Genomic DNA, 20,000 nt, shown 5'->3' with positions numbered 1-20,000 from the left:
TCTTTCCCCTTCCCCACGCCTTCTCCCCTCCCCCACCCCTCCTCACTCCTTCGCACCCCTCTCCTCCATACTTCTTTTCTTTCCCTTTTAAAACATCCACTCTGTTCCCCTCCCTCCCTCATGCCTTCCCCCACCTTCTCCCTCCCTTACCACTCTGTTCCCCTCCCTCCCTCATGCCTTCCCCCACCTTCCCCCTCCCCCACCTTCTCCCTCCCTTACCTCCCTCCCCTACCGTCTCCCTCCCCACCTTCTCCCTCTCCCATCTTCTCTTTCCCCCACCTTCTCCCCCCTCACCTCCCTCCCTCCCCACCTTTTCCTCCACCTTCTCCCTCCCCTCTTACTCCCCCACCATCCCCTTCTCTCTCTCTCCCTCCCCCACCTACCCTCCTTACCCCTCCTTCCCCATTCTTCACCTTCCTTACCTACCTTCCTCACCTCTCCTCCCCATTCTCCCCCTCCCCTCCCCACCCCCTTACCTGCCTCACCTTCTCCATCCCTCACCTTCCCCTCCCCATCTTCCCCCTCCCTCACCCCACCTTTCCCCCCTCACCCATTCTTCCCCATTCTCCCACATCCCCCTCCTCACCCCATTCTCCCCCTCTCCACCCCCCTTACCTGCCTCACCTGCCTCAGTAAACACCTGCTAATTGGTCTGCCTGATTTCCGCTCCCAGGTGGGCCCCCGAAGAAAAAAAAAACGAAAAACGAAAAGAAAAAATGAATATGAAAAAGTTATAGTTCCTCTGAGCACATTTTTATTGCCCTGGGAAAGATGGGACTAATAGAGGTGGCTTTGGGTTGGGTTGGGTTGGGTGGCTTTGGGTGGATTGGAGTTGGGTTGGGTTGGGTTGGGTTAGATTAAGGTAGGGCAGGGTGGGATCGGTTGGGTTGGGTTGGTAGTTGAAGGGATTGATGAAGAGGAAATGCGCCCCCAGGTAAAAAAAAAAAAAAATGCGCCCCAGGTTAAAAAAAAAAATAATAATGATAATAATAATAATAATAATAATAATAATAATAATAATAAATAATAATAATGAGAAGAGATAATAAAGGCCACAATATATCTAATTCCTCCAATAAAGAAATTAATAAAAAATAAATCATCAATAAAATCGCCTAGATATGGAAAGAAAAAAAAAAAAAACAATAATTGATGGTACTCAATTTTCGAAATGACTCTCTCTCTCTCTCTCTCTCTCTCTCTCTCTCTCTCTCTCTCTCTCAGTACGTTTTATTTGCAGGATTCTTGTTTTTTTCTTGTTTTTGCTGGAAGGATACATTGTGTGTGTGTGTGTGTGTGTGTGTGTGTGTGTGTGTGTGTGTGTGTGTGTGTACCTGTCAGCACGTCCGGAATTATGCATACACACATCACTGTCAACACACACACACACACACACACAAACACACACACACACTTTCCAGCATCCCTTTTCCTTTTCTCACTTTCACAAATCCTTCTCCCCTCCCTCTCGCTCACTCTCTCTCCATCGCCAATCTACAGCTTTCTCTCACTCCCTCTCTCTCTCTCATTCACACCGTCCCCTCCTGTCTAATGATTCTTGTGTCCTCCCCTCCACACACACACACACACACACACACACACACACACACACACACACACACACGATAGTAGTATTGTATGTGATGATGGTTATGGCAGGGAATGATGATGATGGTGATGAAGATAGTAAAAGATGTGATAATGATGATGATGATAATGGTGAAAAATGTGATGATGATGATGATGAGGGTAGTAAAAGATGTGATGATGATGATGATGATAGTGATGGCAGTAACAAATGTGATGATGATGATGATGATGATGGTGTTGGTGATGTTGATGATGATGATGATGATGATGGTGGTGGTGGTGGTAATGGTGGTGGTGATGATGATGATGATGATGATGATGAAGATGATGATAGTGGTGGTGGTGATGATGATGATGATGATAATGAAATGGGAGGCGGTAACAAATACGATGATGATGATGATGACCGTTTAAAAGCCCATTATCAGCGTAATCCCCTAATCTCACCGTAATCCTTAATCCCGGGGTTGATTAGGTGCAAGAAAACAAACAAATAAACAAATTAGTGTTGATTATTATGTTGATTACCTGAGTAGTGTGAAGTGGATTTATTATTATTATTATTATTATTATTATTATTATTATTATTACTACTACTACTACTACTACTACTGCTACAACTACTACTACTACAACTACCACCACCACGACCTCTCTCTCACTCTCTCTCTCTCTCTCTCACACACACACACACACACACACACACACACACACACACACACACACACCCATCCACCATTTACAAACCTTAACATCATTCCCCTACCAACCTCCCCCCACACTACCCCCACCCCTCACACTACCCCCACCCGAAGCATACTCACACTTCACCCTAAGCATGACGGGGTTAGAGGTCCCGTCACCCTCCGTATTGGCCGCAACACACTGGTAACTTCCGGATGCCCAGCGTGACACCTTTTGCAGTACGAGGCTCTGGTTGCTGATGATGATGCCGCTGCTGACGTTGTGAAGCAGCTCCGATTTCTGCGAGGGTCAGAGAAGGTGTGGAGTCAATGAGATGGAGTGTGAGGATGTGGTATGTGGGGTAAATGAGATGGAGTGTGAGGATGTGGTACTTGAAAGCTGACGTTGTGAGGCAGCTCCGTTTTCTGTGAGGGTCAGAGAAGATGTGATGTAAATGGGATGGAGTGTGAGGATGTGGTATGTGGGGTAAATGAGATGGAGTGTGAGGATGTGGTATGTGGAGTAAATGAGATGGAGTGTGAGGAAGTGGTATGTGAAATTAAAGAGAAGGTGTGAAGTAAATGAGATGAAGTGAGATGAGATGGAGTGTGAGGAAGCGGTATGTGGAGTAAATGAGATGAAGTAAGGTGAGATGGACTGTGAGGAAGTGGTATGTGAAGTTAATATGATGAAGTGAGGTGAGGTGAATTGTGAGGAAGCGATATGTGAAGTAACTGAGACGAAGTGAGATTAGATGAGATGTAAGCGAAGTGAAGTGTAGTGAAATGAAGTGAGGAGTGTAACAGAGGTGAATGTCAGGTGAAGTGAGGTGAGGTGGAGTGAGATCACGTGAGATGAGGAAGTAAATTGTGTGATGAGATGAGACGAGGTACAAGGAAGTGAAATGCAGTGAAGTGAAGCGAGGCAGAATATGAAAGACGAGTGAAGTGTGGTGAGGTGTGGTGTGGTGTGGTGAGGTGTGGTGTGAGGTGAGGTGAGATGAGGTGTGGTGTGGTGTGGTGTGATGTGGTGAGGTTAAGTGTGGTGTGGTGAGGTGTGGTGTGGTGTGAGGTGAGGTGTGGTGTGGTGTAGTGAGGTGAGATGTGGTGTAGTGAGGTGTGGTGTGGTATGGTATGGTATAGTGTGGTGTGGTGAGGGTGGTAACTTATTTTTATCCACGAGGAGAGACTGACAAGGAGAGTGTGAAAATTAAATCTGTGAGGCTTGGAGGGGGAGGAGTGTGGTGAGATGTGGTGAGTGGGATGAGGTTGAGGTGTGGTGGTGGTGGTGGTGATTTGGGGTATGTGAGGTGAGGGGTGAGTTTGGTAAGCCTGAATAATTGTGGTGATGGTGGTGTTTGGGTAATAATAATAATAATAATAATAAAAATAATAGTGATTGATAATAATAATAATAATAATAATAATAATAATAATAATAAACAAATGATTGATGATAATGGTGATGATAATAATAATAATAATAATAATAATAATAACAACAACACCACTTCCTCATTCTAAGCATCTTATGGGACTCTTAAAACGTCTTCAAGGAGAAAATGTATCCCCTAGAAGACCTGCTACCTTCCTTGGCACTAACCATATGATTCCTTGATTGCTTGATTCCCCCTCTACTTGTTTATAGAGAGAGAGAGAGAGAGAGAGAGAGAGAGAGAGAGAGAGAGAGAGAGAGAGAGAGAGAGAGAGAGAGAGAGTGGGTGTGTTTGTATTCATTTATTTTTTCATTCTCTCTCTCTCTCTCTCTCTCTCTCTCTCTCTCTCTCTCTCTCTCGAGTTTCGCTTTCTTTTCTACCGTTTCAGATTTCATGCCTCCCACACACCTCGCTGCCTCGCCCTCTGCCTCCCTGCCTCACCCCCTGCCTCCCTGCCTCACCCCCTGCCTCCCTGCCTCACCCCCTGCCTCCCTGCCTCACCCTCTGCCTCCTGCCTCACCCCCTGCTTCCTGCCTCACCCTTCCTTATCCTCTGTCTCCCTGCCTCACCTTGCCCTATCCTCTACCACCCTGCCTCACCCTCTGCCTCCCTCCCTGCCTATCTCTCTGCCTGCCTCCCATAGTTCTCTCACCTTTAATTCCCTCCCTCCTCTCACTCCTCCCCCGGGAATCCCTCTCCATCATTCTCCCTCCCCCTCCCCCTCCCTCTCTCCCCTCCTCTCTCTCCCCTCCTCTCTCTCCCTCTCTCTCTCTCTCTCTCTCTCTCTCTCTATCACACCCATTTCTCTCCCTCTCAATCACACTCATTCCTTCCTTTCCTCCTTCTTCCTCCCTCAATATCTTCCTTCCTCCCTTCCTTCAAATCTGTCTATCTATCTATCTGTATATATCTATCAGTATCTATGCCAATCTATGTCTGTCTATCTATCTATCTAATCTGTTGGTCTGTTTACCCATCTATCTGTCTATCTATTTATCTATCTATATATCTATCTATTTATCTATCTATCTATCAGTCTGTCTACTTTGTCTCATTCAGTCATTCAGCTTAATTGTCTATCTGTTTATCTATCCACTATTTGTCTGTCTGTCAGTCTGAGCATCTATCTAGTATCTATCGATCTGTATCTACTTTCCTACCTTCCTCCTTGTATCTCTCTCTCTCCCTCCCTCCCTTCTTCCTCTCTCCTTCCCTCCCTTCTTCCTCCCTCCTTCCCTCCTTCTTCCCTCGCTCTTTCCTCCCATTATTCTCTCTCACTTTCTTCCCTCCCTCCCACTTTCCTCCCTCCCCCCCCACTTTCCTCCTTATCTCCACTCCTTTCCTCCCTCCTCCAATTGCCTACCCATTCTCCTTCTCTGCCTGACACCTCCTCTGCCTAAATTAGTTCTTATCAGCTGCCTACCCTCCTACCTACCTTCTAACTCTTCTCACTATCTCTGCCTCCCTCCTGCCTCACTTCCTACCTACCTACCCACCCTACTTCCTCCTGCCTCGTCCATCTCACAATTTCTGCCTCCCTGCCTGCCTCACCCCATCCCTGCGTCACCCCCTCCCTGCTAACCCCCCTCCCTGCCTCACCCCATCCCTGCCTCACCCCTTCCCTGCTAACCTCCCTCCCTGCCTCACCCCCTCCCTGCCTCACCACCACCCTGCTTCACCCCCTCCTTACCTCACCATCTCACTGCCTCACCGCCTCCCTACCTCACCACCACCCTGCCTACCTTCCTGCCTCACTACCCAACCTCTCTCCTTCCCTCCATTCCTCCTTCTCTCCCTCGCTTCCTGCCTCTCACTGCCACCCACTTTGCCTCACTGTCTACTTTCCTACCTGTCTTCCTATCTACCTGTCTACCTACCTGTCTACCTACCTGTCTGCCTACCTGTCTATCTGCCTGTCTACCTTCCTGTCTGCCTGTCTACCTGCCTGTTTTCCTGCCTTCCTGCCTCAGTGTGTGCTTGCGTTTCTGCCTAACTGACTCACTCCATGCCTCAGCGCTCGTTTGCATCTCTTCCTAACCCCTGCCTACCTCCTTTCCTCTGCCTAACCCCTGCCTACCTCCTTTCCTTTGCCTAACCCCTGCCTACCTCCTTTCCTTTGCCTAACCCCTGCCTACCTCCTTTCCTTTGCCTAACCCCTGCCTACCTCCTTTCCTTTGCCTAACCTCTGCTACCTCCTTCCTTCTGCCTAACCCCTGCCTACCTCCTTTCCTCTGCCTGACCTCTACCTACCTCCTTTCCTCTGCCTAACCCTTACCTACCTCCTTTCCTCTGCCTAACCTCTACCTACCTCCTTTCCTCTGCCTAACCCCTGCCTACCTCCTTTCCTCTGCTAACCCTTGCCTACCTCCTTTCCTCCTATCCCTCCTTCCTTCCTTCCCTCCCTCCCTCCCTCCCTCCCTCCCTCCCTCCCTCCCTCCCTCCTTGCATCTTTCACTACATCCCTATTCCTCCCTGTCTCGTCCCTACTCCTTCTCTCTCCCTTTCTCTTATCCTCCCTGCCTTTCTCCCTCCCTCCCCTCTCACTTTCTCTTTTCCTCCCTGTCTTCCTCCCTCCCTGCCTCCCCTCCCCTCCCGCCTCCCCGCTTTCCTCCCTCCCTCCCTCTGTCCCTCCCTCTCACGAGCTATCAAGCTGCTTTACACCCGTTCTCTCTCTCTCTCTCTCTCTCTCTCTCCCTTACCTCGTTCATCCAGGCGATCTTGAACTGTAAACAACGAACCCCCCCCCCTCTCTCTCTCTCTCTCTCTCTCATACCTGGTTACCTGTGGGCCCGCATGCCTTCATTCCCAGCATTCTCTCTCTCTCTCTCTCTCTCTCTCTCTCTCTCTCTCTCTCTCTCTCTCTCTCATACCATTTACCTTCCTTCCTCTCCCTGCCTCACATCTTCTGCCTCCCTTTTATGTCTTACTCTTCTGCCTTACACTCCTGCCTTACTCTTCTGCCTCACATCTGCTGCCTCCCTTTTCTGCCTTACACCCCTGCCTTACTCCTCTGCTTTACACCCCTGCCTTACCCACCTGCCTCACCCCTCTTATACGTAACTTAGGCAGACGTGTATGAAGAACTTTGCTCACCTTTTTCTTGCCTCTCCTTCCTGCCTCTCACACCTGCCTCTCTCTCTGCCTACCTACTTTCCTTCCTGTCTCTCTGCCTGCCTCCTCCCTGTTTCTCTGCCTGCCTTCCATCTTGCCACTCTTGCCTTTCTCCTTGCCTCCCCACTCCTAGCAGCCGCGCTGCCTGCCTACCTGCCTACCTACCTGCCTACCTGATTACCTGCCTCTTCTCCCTTCCTTCTCCCTTCCTCCCCTCTTGCTGACTCCCTGCCTTACCTTCCTGTCGTCCTCCCTCTCTTGCCTTACCCATGTTCCTCCCTGCCTTTCCCTCTCTTTCTCTCCCTTCCTTCCCTATTTCTCTCCCTTCCCTCCCTATTTCTCTCCCTTCCCTATTTCTCTCCCTTCCTTCCCTATTTCTCTCCCTTCCCTCCCTATTTCTCTCCCTTCCCTCCCTATTTCTCTCCCTTCCCTCCCTATTTCTCTCCCTTCCCTCCCTATTTCTCTCCCATCCCTCCCTATTTCTCTCCCTTCCCTCCCTATTTCCCATCCCTCCCTATTTCTCGCCCTTCCCTCCCTATTTCTCGCCCTTCCCTCCCTATTTCTCTCCCTTCCCTCCCTATTTCTCTCCCCTCTCTTCCCTACCTTCCTTTATTAACACTCTGCCTAAATTCCTGCCTACCTTTACATATGCCTCAACGGCGTACATTCCTGCCTGTTTTTCTGCCTCTCCCTCATCCCTGCCTCTCCTTCCTGCCTCTCCCTCATCCCTGCCTCTCCTTCCTTCCTCTCTTTCCTCCTCTCCCTGCTTTCTCTTCCTACCTCCTCTTCCTTCCTCCCTGCCTTCCTTTCCCGCCTAACCTGCTTCACCTGCCTAATTTTCCTTCCTTTCCTGCCTAACCTGCCTCCCTTTCCTTCCTACCTGCCTTCCTTTCCTGCCTAACCTGCCTCTTACCTACCTCCGTGCCATTCCTGTTTACTTGCCTTCCTGCCTATCTTCTTTGCCTAACCTGCCTCTCCTCCCTGCCTGCCTACCTTCCTGCCTCCCCTCCCTGCCTGCCTACCTGCTCCGTACCTCCCTGCTTCTCTCTCCCTGCCTCCCTTCCCTGCATCCTACCTCCCTGCCTCCCTTCCCTGCCTGCCTACCTCCCTGCTTCCCCTCCCTGCCTGCTACCTCTCTCCCTCCCCTGCCTGCCTCTCCTCCCAGCCTGCCTCCCCTTTGTTTATCTGCCTGATCAGCACGTCTGGGTGAATGCTACCTCTCTCTCTCTCTCTCTCTCTCTCTCTATCTGTATCTGTCTATCTCATCCTGCCTATCCACCTACCCATCATCTACGCACCCATTACCAGTCTACCTACCTGCCTATACTGTCCTACCTACCTACCTACCCACACACCTGCCTGCCTCTGCCTACCTACCGTACCTATATACCCACATACCTACCTTCCTGCCTCTCTGCCTCACCTCATGCATCTTTCCTCTCCTGCCTACATTACTACGTGTCCCCCTCCTCTCTTCCTACCTCCCCCTCCCCTCCCCTTCCTACCTTCCTCCCCCCTCTCTTCCCTACCTCCCCCACCTCTCTTCCCTACCTCCCCCACCTCTCTTCCCTACCTCCCTCCCCCTCTCCTTCCTCCTCCCTCCCCCTTAACTTCCTCCCTCCCTATCTTTCCCTCCCTCTCCCCTTTCTACCTTCCTCCCCCTCCCGTCCATACCTCCCCCCCACTTCCCTTTCTACCTCTTTACCCCCTCCCCTCCATACCTCCCTCCCTCCCTCCCTCCCTCATCTCCATTCTACTTTCCACTCATTTTCTCTCCACTTCCTGTTTCCCTCCCTCTCTCTTCCCTGTTTCTTTTTCTTGTCTTTGTTTTTTTTTTTCGATTTTGTTTTTAGTTACTCTTCTTGCCTCCCTACCTTCACTCTCTCTCTCTCTCTCTCTCTGCCTCACCCTATGCATCCAGGAAATCTTTTAAACCTAGGGACTGGCCTGCCTTAATCTCTGCCTACCTCCCTGCCTATCCTCTGCCTACCTCCCTGCCTCCCCTCTGCCTCACCTCCCTGCCTCCCCTCTGCCTCCCCCTGCCTTGCACATCCAGGGGTTGGCACTGATGGAACACCAATGGTACAAGTCGTCTCCTTCCTGCCTTACCCCTGCTTACCTCCTTCAACTCCCTGCCTACCTTCCCTCCTTTTCTCTTCTCCCTATTTTAGTTTCCTCTCTCTCTCTCTCTCTCTCTCTCTCTCTCTCTCTCTCTCTCTCTCTCTCTGTCCATCATTAGTCCTTCTTTTACTCCCAACTTCCTCTGCCTCACCCATGCCTCCCCCCTACCTTTCCCCTTACCCCTGCCTCACCCCTGCCTCACCTCGTGCATCCAGGCAATCTTGTACACCCAGGGGTTGGCCTTGATAGAACACATTTCACCCTCTCCCTGCCTCACCCCTGCCTTCCCCCTGCCTAACCCCTTCCCTCCCTTCCTCTTTCCTGCCTCCCCCTAGCCCACTTTCCTGTCTGTCTTTGTCTAACCCTTGCCTTCCTCCTGCCTCACCCCTGTCTCCCCCCTTGCCCACCTTCCTGCCTCACCCATGCCTTCCCCCTGCCTAACCCCTTCCCTCCCTGCCTCACCCATGCCTTCCCTGCCTCACCTCGTGCATCCAGGCAATCTTGTACACCCAGGGGTTGGCCTTGATAGAACACATTTCACCCTCTCCCTGCCTCACCCATGCCTTCCCCCTGCCTAACCCCTTCCCTCCCTTCCTCTTTCCTGCCTCCCCCTAGCCCACTTTCCTGTCTGTCTTTGTCTAACCCATGCCTTCCTCCTGCCTCACCCTTGTCTCCCCCTTGCCCACCTTCCTGCTTCACCCATGCCTTCCCCCTGCCTAACCCCTTCCCTCCCCGCCTCTCTCCTGCCTCACCCCTGCCTCCCCTGCCTCACCTCGTGCATCCAGGCAATCTTGTACACCCAGGGGTTGGCCTTGATAGAACACATTTCACCCTCTCCCTGCCTCACCCATGCCTTTCCCCTTCCCTCCCTGCCTCACCCCTGCCTTCCCTGCCTCACCTCGTGCATCCAGGCAATCTTGTACACCCAGGGGTTGGCCTTGATGCTACACTCGAAGTACACATCGTCTCCCTCCTCGATGTTGCTGAGGTTGAGGGAGCGGCCAGGGCGGAGGCGGGCAACTGGCACGTCTGGGGAGGTCGAATGTGGGATTGGGTCAGTGTGGGGAGGTCGAATGTGGGATTGGGTCAGTGTGGGGAGGTCGAATGTGGGATTGGGTCAGTGTGGGGAGGTCGAATGTGGGATTGGGTCAGTGTGGGAAGGTCGAATGTGGGATTGGGTCAGTGTGGGAAGGTCGAATGTGGGAGTGGGTCAGTGTGGGGAGGTCGAATGTGGGATTGGGTCAGTGTGGGAAGGTCGAATGTGGGATTGGGTCAGTGTGGGAAGGTCAAATGTGGGATTGGGTCAGTGTGGGAAGGTCGAATGTGGGATTGGGTCAGTGTGGGAAGGTCGAATGTGGGATTGGGTCAGTGTGGGAAGGTCGAATGTGGGATTGGGTCAGTGTGGGAAGGTCGAATGTGGGATTGGGTCAGTGTGGGAAGGTCGAATGTGGGATTGGGTCAGTGTGGGAAGGTCGAATGTGGGATTGGATCAGTGTGGGAAGGTCGAATGAGGGATTGGCCGAGTGGGGATGAGGCAGGGTGTGGAGTGCCAGGTGTGGGGAGGGGGTGAGGCAGGGTGTGGGGTGCAAGGTTTGGGGAGTGTAGTGTGAAGGTAGGCAGTGCTAAGGTGGATGGGTGAACAGTTGAAGAAGGTAGAATTTAGAAGTGGTGTGTGTGTGTGTGTGTGTGTGTGTGTGTGTGTGTGTGTGTGTGTGTAAATGGGGAGAGGAAAAGATGGGTGTGGGGTTGATGTGGGGTTTGGAGTGTTATTATTATTATTATTATTATTATTATTATTATTATCATTATTATTTATTATTATTTTAGTAGCGAGGGGATGGATGCGGAGTGTGTGTGGGGGGGAGGGGACGTAGGGAGGGTGGGGGGTGGGACTGCAAGTTGGGGGAGGGGGATGGAGCGGTGTGTGTAGGTGTGGGTGGGAAGAAGGTGATTGTTGGGTGTGGGGAAGAGAGAATTGGGTGTGGGTGTAGGGGGTGGGTGGAGGGGGAGTGTAGTGGGTGTGGTGGGTGTAGGGGGTGGGTGGAGCTGAAATGAGAGGGCAGCCGTAAAAAAAGGCATGGAAATTAATTGAACAAAAATCCTGTTGATGTAATTAACTCTGGCCTCTACTATCCTTTTATCTGTCTATCTATCCATCTGTGTATCTGTCTGTCTTTATGTCTATCCATCCATCCATCTGTCTATCTGTGTATCTATCCATCCATCTATCCCTCTGTTTATCTATAATAATAATAAAAATAATAATAATAATAATAATAATAAAGTCTACGGTCCAAGCTTGCCACATTTCGCCGACCCCTAACTTGGTATGGGTGAGAAATTAACCTGAAAAAGTCTACGGTCCAATCTTGCCACATTTCGCCGACTCCTCCCTCGCGATTCGCTCAGTTGAAATCCACGCTTCCCGTATTTCATTTATGCCGGGGCCAGGGTTCGTATCCGCCTCACCTGACTTAATTCACGGCCGTTCTTCGATTCGTATCCATTACCTTCTTAGTCATGCACGCACGCCGTTTCGAATCCCTGGCCTTTTACTTATTCATGGCTGGCAGATGATAGGTAAGAGCTTGGAATTTGAGAGAAAGAGAGAAGAATGATTGAAAGTAACGACAGGATAGATAGATAGACGGATAGACAGAGGTAGATAGATATATAAAGATACAGAAAGAGATAAAAAAGGAAATTAATATAAACTGAGAGAGACATTACAGAGAGAGAGAGAGAGAGAGAGAGAGAGAGAGAGAGAGAAGGAGGACGTGAAAGCCTCTAGTTGATAAGCCATTTAGATAACAGGACAGGAGGGGGTGAGATAGGGGGCGTTGGGGAGGGGGAGGGAGTGTGAAGTTGGGGGAGATAAGATAACAAATGGTGGGGGGGAGGTAGATAGATAAGAGATAGATAGATAGATAGAGATATGGAGAAAAATGAGAGAGAGAGAGGAGGCTAGAAAGAAAACAAGACAAAGAAAACGGACGCCAGCACATATTTTAGGGGTACCTCTCCTAAAGTTTATTATTTAAGGGAACAAGAAATATATTTGCACTACTGCCATAAACCTGTCCCTCCCTCGTGTGTGTGTGTGTGTGTGTGGATGAGTGGGTGGGTGTGTTTCTCTCTCTCTCTCTCTCTCTCTCTCTAATATTATACAAGCGTCGTCGTCCAGAAGCTTATCTCTGACACGGCTTACTGTAGGCTGAGCGCTGTGAAATTCTCTCTCTCTCTCTCTCTCTCTCTCTCTCTCACACACACACACACACACACACACACACACACACACACACAGGATATTCCCCTCGTCCCTGCGCGTCATTTGTCTGTCTGTCAAGGGTAAGATTTAGCTGGCAATATCAGTGTACCCACGAACGTTTGTCTGTGTGTGTGTGTGTGTGTGTGTGTGTGTGTGTGTGTGTAAGTGGGCCTCTCTCTTTCTCTCCCTCTCTCTCTCTGGTGTGTGTGTGTGTGTGTGTGTGTGTGTGTGTGTGTGTGTGTGTGTGTGTGTGTGTGTGTGTGTGTGTGTGTGTGTGTACTTCCATTCCTATCTACCCACCCATCCATCAATATCCACCCCTATCTACCCACCCATTTATCTATTTTCCCCATCTATCGGCCCCCCTGCTACCCCCTCCCCCTCATTAATAAACCATTCCCACACCCCAAGATTTACTATAATTCAGATATTCACCCCAGGGGGCCGCTCCCCCCAAAACCCCTCCTACACCCCCACCCACATAAATCTACATATTGCCCGTGGATCTCTCTCTCTCTCTCTCTCTCTCTGTTGGTAATTTTAGGTTGCTTGTGTGTGTGTGTGTGTGTGTGTGAGAGAGAGAGAGAGAGAGAGAGAGAGAGAGAGAATCTGTCTGTGCAGGGAAAGACGATTTATAACATAGGTAGGTAGGTAGGGAGAGAGAGAGAGAGAGAGAGAGAGAGAGCATCTGTGTGGGGGTACCTTCTTGGAAATGTTTTTTTCACCAGCAAAGGAATCTTGTCTTATTGTTCCATTTTGTTCTGGGAAGCTGTGTGTGTGTGTGTGTGTGTGTGTGTGTGTGTGTGTGTGTGTGGTGCGGTGGAGTGTAAAGTGGTGTGGTGTGGTATCGTGTAGTGTAGCGTGACTTGGTGTGGTGTGGTGTGGTGTAGTGTGTGTGGTGTGGTGTAGCGTGGTGTGGTGTACTGGGGTATAGTAATTAATAGGAAGGGAGAATTTGGGGTGTGGTGTAGTGTGCAGTGATGTGTGTAACGGTGTGCAGTAAACAGCAGCAGGTGTGTGTGTGTGTGTGTGTGTGTGTGTGTGTGTGTGTGTGTGTGTGCAGTTGTGAGTATGGGTATGTGGCTGAGTGGAATGTGTGTATGTGTAGGTATGTTAGTGATTGTGTGTGTGTGTGTGTGTGTGCAGATATATGGTGTTGAATCGCATGGGAAATTTCCAGCCCGAGCCCAAACAGGATAGATAGATAAATAGATAGACAGACAGACAGACAGGTAGATAGATAGATAAGGAGATGGATAGATGCATAAATGGGATAGGATATGAGTGGATGGACAGATAGATAGATATAAATGGGTAGATAGATGGATAGATATAGGTAGATAGATATACGTGGAAGGATAGAAGGATAGATAGACAGACAGATAAGACAAGGATTGACAGACAGGTGAATAGATATAGATAGATAGATAGATAAAATACGGCAGGTAAAGGTGAGAACAGGTGTTAAAGGTAAAACAAATCCTATATATATACATTTAAACCCCCCACCCCCACACCCCCACACCTACACCTACACCTACCCCCCCCTACCTACACACACACACACCCACCTCACCCCCCTACCTACACCCCCCACACCCACGTCAGGGGCTATGCAGGGGCGATTGTCACCATTTGGGGGTTACTTTGCCCCCTCCTTCTCCTCCTCCTCCTCTTCTTCTTCTTCTTCTTCTTCCTCCTCCTCCTCCTCCTCCTCCTCCTCCTCCTCCTCTTCTTCTTCTTCTTCTTCTTCTTCTCCTCTTCTTCTTCTCCTCCTCCTCTACCTCTTCTTTTTCCTCCTCCTTCTCCTCCTCCTCCAATTAAAATCTTGTTCTCTCTCTTCCAACCACAGAGAAACAAGAGAAAAAACAAACACAAACAAACTCTCTTGTTAGGCAAATCCAGGCTCTTGATTGGCCGTGTTTGTTTGTTTGTTTGTTTGTTGTTTACGGGGCTGGCGAACACCTAAGCGAGGTTTTAAAAGTTCCACTGATTGTTTTTGTGAGGTGGTGGGGTGTGGTGAAGTGAGGTGAGGTGTGGTGGGGTGGGGTGTGGTGAAGTGAGGTGTGGTGTGGTGTGGTGTGGTGAAGTGAGGTGAGGTGAGGTGAGGTGTGGTGTGGTGTGGTGTGGTGGGGTGGGGTGAAGTGAGGTGAAGTGAGGTGTGGTGTGGTGGTGGTGGTGGTGGTGGTGATGATGATGATGATGATGATGATGATAGCGATGATGATAGTAATAGTGTTGAAGATAGTGATGATGGATGATGATAGTGGTAATGGTTGTTGTTGTAGTTGTTATTGTGTTGTTTTGCAGCTGTTGATATTAATGGTTATGTTGTTGTTGTTGTTGTTGTTGTTGTTCTTGTGGTGGTGGTGGTGGTGGTGGTGGTGGTGGTGGTGGTGACGACGGTGGTGATGATGATGATGATGATGATGACGGTGGTGGTGGTGGTGATGATGTTGATGATGATGACGACGACGACGACGGTGGTGATGATGATGATGATGATGATGATGACGACGGTGGTGATGATGATGATGATGACGATGACGGTGGTGGTGATGATGATGACGACGGTAGTGATGATGATGATGATGATGATGATGATGAACGTTTATCAGGCTACCAATGACCTCCTTCCTATCAATTCCTTTTTATCTATTTATCTATATCTATCTGTCTGTCTGTGTAACCATATCTATCTGTCTTGCCCAACGTCGCCGCCTGTGAGGGGTGCCTAGTAAAAGGAATGAGAAAATTTTAGTTTGGTAGAGCGGAGAGAGAGAGAGAGAGAGAGAAAGAGAGAGAGAGAAAGAGAGAGAGAGAGAATCAAGCGCTCAATCCATCTTCCACACCCAAATTCTCTCCAGTACACACACACACACACACACAGAACAAAACATACCCCCATTTCTCTCTCTCTCTCTCTCAATATTAATTACCTGTCCAAAAATCCTTAATAGACTCACCTGTAATTAACCTGGCCAATTATTACCTGCCAATTTATTCACCTGTGCCAAGTAAATCAGGTGAGAAGAAGCGTAGTAGGATTTTTTTTTTACACCTGGGCGATTATAGAGTTTCTTTTGTTTTTCTTGTTTTTTGATTGGTTGTTTGTCTATAATTTGTCTTTGTATTGTTTTTGCTGCCCCGTTGCCTTCTTCCTTATCTTTCTTTTTCCTTCCTTCCTTCCTTCCTTTCCTTGCTTGCTTTGCCTTTTTCCTTATCTTTCTTTTTCTTTCCTTCCTTCCTTCCTTTCCTTGCTTGCTTTCTTCCTTCCTTGCGTCCTTTCCCTCCCCTCATGCTTCCTTGCTTCCTACCTTCCCCTCCGTCCGTCCGTCCCTCCCTCCCTCCCTCCCTCCCTCCCTCCCTCCTCCTCCTCCTCCTCCTCCTCCTCCTCCATGTAAGGCTTTTACTCTTTTCTTTGTTTATTTTCTTTGCCACAGCGAAAGACAATGCTATGACAATTTTCCCCTTTTAACCTGGATTTTATTATTATTATTATTATTATTATTATTATTATTATTATCATAATTTTTATTATTATCATTATTATTATTATTAATTTTTTGTTATTTCTACCTCGCCTCAACACTACCACCACCACCACCACCACCACCACCACCACCACACCTTCAGGTCTGCGTACAGGCCGTCCGTCTCTGCCGCCACCGCTAAGCCTCAGTAAATCCGTAGTACCCGGTGCTTCGTTATGCCGTGGCGGTGGCTGAGAGATATTACACAGCTGGTATTAGCCGTGGCAGCTGGTGTGCCAGTGCCAGGCGTGTTTGTTGTGGGGAGGGGGGGGGGTTGGTGAGGAAAAGTGACTGTTTATGACTGTTGGGCCGGGGCAGCTTGGAGCTAATTTTGCATATTATACTCATATATATATATATATATATATATATATATATATATATATTAGAGAAATACACATTACACGTGCGTACATGTGGAAATTTTTTTACGCTCCAGCCGGGAATCGAACCCGAGACCTTAAGACAGAAGTCAGGCACTGTTACCACTACACCATGAGGCGATATCAGCGAAGCCTCCTGAATTGTGTGATGAACCAGGTAAATCCACTATGGCAGGATATATTTTGCTCATTTGGGTTGGGATTGAAAAATAACTTCCCATAACGGATTTACCTGGATGTGTTTGATGTGCATCAGTGTTACATGGAGGCGCCCACCGTCCGCTCATTGGATGTAGTGCTAGCAACAGGTGACTCTACAGTGAGTGACAAGTGGTTTTTTGTAGCTCAGGAAGGCATTTACTACGCTGGTTGGCAACCATATAATTTGATGGGGTCCTGGTGGTTTAGTGCGATAAGGCATTGCAACCAGATATTGTCCAGAAGGTGTAAACCCGAAGGATGGTTGGGATTCATTGCTCAATTTAATGCTACTCAGGGACGGGCACTGGTCGCTGGAAAGTGAAATGAGTTGCTGAGTCTCCGTCACAGCCCTCTGATGGGACAGTTTTGTAATTACCTGTCGACTTACCTGTCTACCTATACTTATGTGCCTACCTGTCTACTTGCCTACCTACCTGTCTACCCATCTACTTACTTGCCTACCTGTCAACTTGCCTTCTTACCTACCTGCCTACCTGAGGCTTTAGTGACTAGTTCTTCTTATTAAAAAATCTTCTTACAAAAACCGTCTTACTCACAGAACTCTTCTTACTCACAAAACTCTTCTTACTCACAAAACTCTTCTTACTCACAAAACTCTTCTTACTCACAAAACTCTTCTTACTCACAAAACTCTTCTTACTCACAAAACTCTTCTTACAAAACTCTTCTTACTCACAAAACTCTTCTTACTCACAAAACTCTTCTTACTCACAAAACTCTTCTTACAAAACTCTTCTTACAAAACTCTTCTTACTCACAAAACTCTTCTTACTCACAAAACTCTTCTTACTCACAAAACTCTTCTTACTCACAAAACTCTTCTTACTCACAAAATTCTTCTTACTCACAAAACTCTTCTTACTCTTAAAACTCTTCTCACTCACAAAACTCTTCTTACTCACAAAATTCTTCTTACTCACAAAACTCTTCTTACTCTTAAAACTCTTCTTACTCACAAAACTCTTCTTACTCACAAAATTCTTCTTACTCACAAAACTCTTCTTACTCACAAAACTCTTCTTACTCACAAAACTCTTCTTACTCACAAAACTCTTCTTATTTACAAAACTTCTTACTGACAAAACTCTTCTTACTCACAGAACTCTTCTTACGAAACTCTTCTTACTCACAAATCTCTTCTTACTCACAAAAACTCTTCCTACTCACAATACACCTGTAGCTTCCATGAGTCTGTGAGTGCGGGGGTGTGAGTGAGGGGGGACTGAGCTCGGCATGTGAGCACCTTCCCCTCATCTCTCACACTCGGCGTCCATCTCAGCTCACTGATACTCACATTGCCATCGTCGCGTACCTGGGAGGGTAGGGCGGTGGGTCTTAGTGCAGGGAGGGTGATGGGAGAGAGAGAGAGAGAGAGAGAGAGAGAGAAGGGGGGGTTATGTTCTTATCATTATCATCATCATCATCATCATCATCATCATTACCACCACCACCACCACCACCACCACAACTACCACCAACACCACCACCACCACCACCATCATCATCATCATAACCATTTTTCAACATCTAGCTTATAGGGTAGTGGTGGAGAGGGGGGCCTTCACGTGGTGGCACTGATATAACCAGGCGGCTCCACTAGCTGGTTATACACACGTCCCTCAACTCCCTCCCTATCCCCCAGGAGGACGATGGGGGACTACAGGGGGGGGGGTACTTAGCCTGTAGTACACACACACACACACACACACACACACACACACACACATCCGTCTCTCTCTCTCTCTCTCTCTCACCTGATGGCCGTGGCTGGTGAGGGGCGTGTGGTCTAGCAGCCAGGTGAGTCTCGGGGGAGGCCGGCCCCCTACCGCCTCGCACCTTACGTCATACGGGCGACCTGAGCTGACCGGACCCCTCTCACCCAGGATTCGCGTCCACAGGGGGGGAACTGGGGGAGAGAGGGGGGGTTAGATAGATAGATAGATAGAGAAATAGATAAATAGGCAGATAGATTGATAGGTAGTGAGGGGGGACGGGGAGAGAGTTAGATAGATAGACTGATAGATAGAGAGGGAAACGAGAGAGAGAGAGAGAGAGAGAGAGAGAGAGAGAGAATGGCTAGAGTGATAGTGAAGGGGAATTAGGTAGAGGGAGGGTTAGCTAGCTGGATAGATAGATAGGGGAAAATTAGGGGGATGGTTAGATAAACTGACTGGCAGATAGATAGAGAAATGAGGGAGGGAGTTAGATAAAGATACGTAGGTGAAGGAAATGGAGAGTTTCTTGTCGGCCAGGAAACCATTTACAACGCTGGGTGGTAACCATATAACCAACCCATACGTGTTCCCTACGTGTCAACAAGTGGGTTGGTGGAGGGTTAGTGCCCCTCCCCGTAAAAGAAGTAACTCAAAGACAAACGGCCACCCCTTATGGGATTATGGCGTCTGAATATAGATAGACCGAAGAGAGAGAGAGAGAGAGAGAGAGAGAGAGAGAGAGAGAGAGAGAGAGAGAGAGATGGTCTTGATGTTGATATGGCGGGAGTTTAATACAGGGTGTCAAAAAAATTCATATGGGCATTGAAAAAAAAAAATAATGTTTCGATATGGCCAAAAGTAATGTAATTTTTTTTTTTATTGAACGAAAAACTTTTGAAAATATATTACAGGTGAATTAATTAGTCTTTTTTCTTTTCGTTTCAGGTGAGTCGATGGTTGCTTGGCTGTGGGAGATATTTAGGAAGACTTTTGGTACACTCTGTATGATCCTATAGTAGAAAGGAGAGTTGAGGGGTAAGTGAAGGAATTGTCTGTCTGTCTATCTGTCTATCTATCTACTTATCTATCTGTCTAGCCATCCATCTATCTAGCCATTTATCTATCAATGTCTATCTGTCTATCTATCCTCCTATCTGTTTATTATCTGTCTATCTATATATCGGTCTGTCTATCTGTCTAACGAGAGAGAGAGAGAGAGGTGGGGTGGCAGATAGATGTATGGGTTGATTTACAGTATGTTTGGGGAGTGAGGTGTGTGTGTGTGTGTGTGTGTGTGTGTGTGTGTGTGTGTGAGAGAGAGAGAGAGAGAGAGAGGGGAAACTAATGTTACTGGGTAAGGGATAAAATGAGAGAGGGGAAGTGATGGAGAGGGGAGCGGAGGGGAGAGGAGAGGGAAGGGTGAGATGAGGAGAGGTTAGGAGAGAGAAGAGAGGGAGACACAAGGTGGTGAGATAGAGAGAGAGAGGGGGGGGGCAGATGAAAAGGGGAGGGGGTGGAGAGGAGGGAAGGGGAGGGGAGGGGATGGAGAGGAGGGAAAGGGAGGGGAGGGGAGGAGGGCAGAGCAGAGCAGAGGGGAGGAGTGGAGAAAAGAGGAGAGGAATGGGGATGGGGAGGGGAAGGGAAGGAATGGAAGCAGTGGAGAGGGGAGGGGAGGGGAGGGGAGGGGAGGGGTGTGACTGAGAGGGCGTTAGAGGGAAGTGAAGTAGGAGGGGAGAGGGAATGGCGAGAGGGGGGTAAAAGGAGGTTAAGAGGAAGAGGGGTGAGGGGAGAGAGAGAGGGGAGATTGAGAGTGCATGGCATGGAGAGAGAGAGGGAGAGAGAGAGAGAGAGAGACGACAGTGAAGATAATGATGGTGATGATGATGATGATGGTGATGATGATGATGATGATGGTGATGATGATGATGATAATAGTGA

General features: G+C 48.7%; 1 protein-coding gene across 1 annotated transcript in view; it reads right to left on the bottom strand.

The window, feature by feature from the left end:
• LOC145418044 (protein turtle homolog B-like) overlaps positions 1–20,000 on the bottom strand; it is a 91,995-nt gene that overhangs the window by 63,213 nt on the left and 8,782 nt on the right. Inside the window, exons 5-8 of the mRNA XM_080286577.1 lie at positions 18,102–18,253; positions 17,515–17,659; positions 9,840–9,970; positions 2,415–2,574 (exon numbers count right to left, since the gene is read on the bottom strand). Of these exons, the coding sequence (XP_080142703.1) occupies positions 2,415–2,574; positions 9,840–9,970; positions 17,515–17,659; positions 18,102–18,253 (588 nt within the window). The remainder of the gene's footprint in view (positions 1–2,414; positions 2,575–9,839; positions 9,971–17,514; positions 17,660–18,101; positions 18,254–20,000) is intronic.

The sequence above is a fragment of the Coenobita brevimanus genome, chromosome 112, assembly GCF_032717465.1.
Source record: "Coenobita brevimanus isolate Jiangsu-jjx chromosome 112, ASM3271746v2, whole genome shotgun sequence".
Taxonomy (NCBI): domain Eukaryota; kingdom Metazoa; phylum Arthropoda; class Malacostraca; order Decapoda; family Coenobitidae; genus Coenobita; species Coenobita brevimanus.
This window is presented reverse-complemented; position numbering and strand designations above follow the sequence as displayed.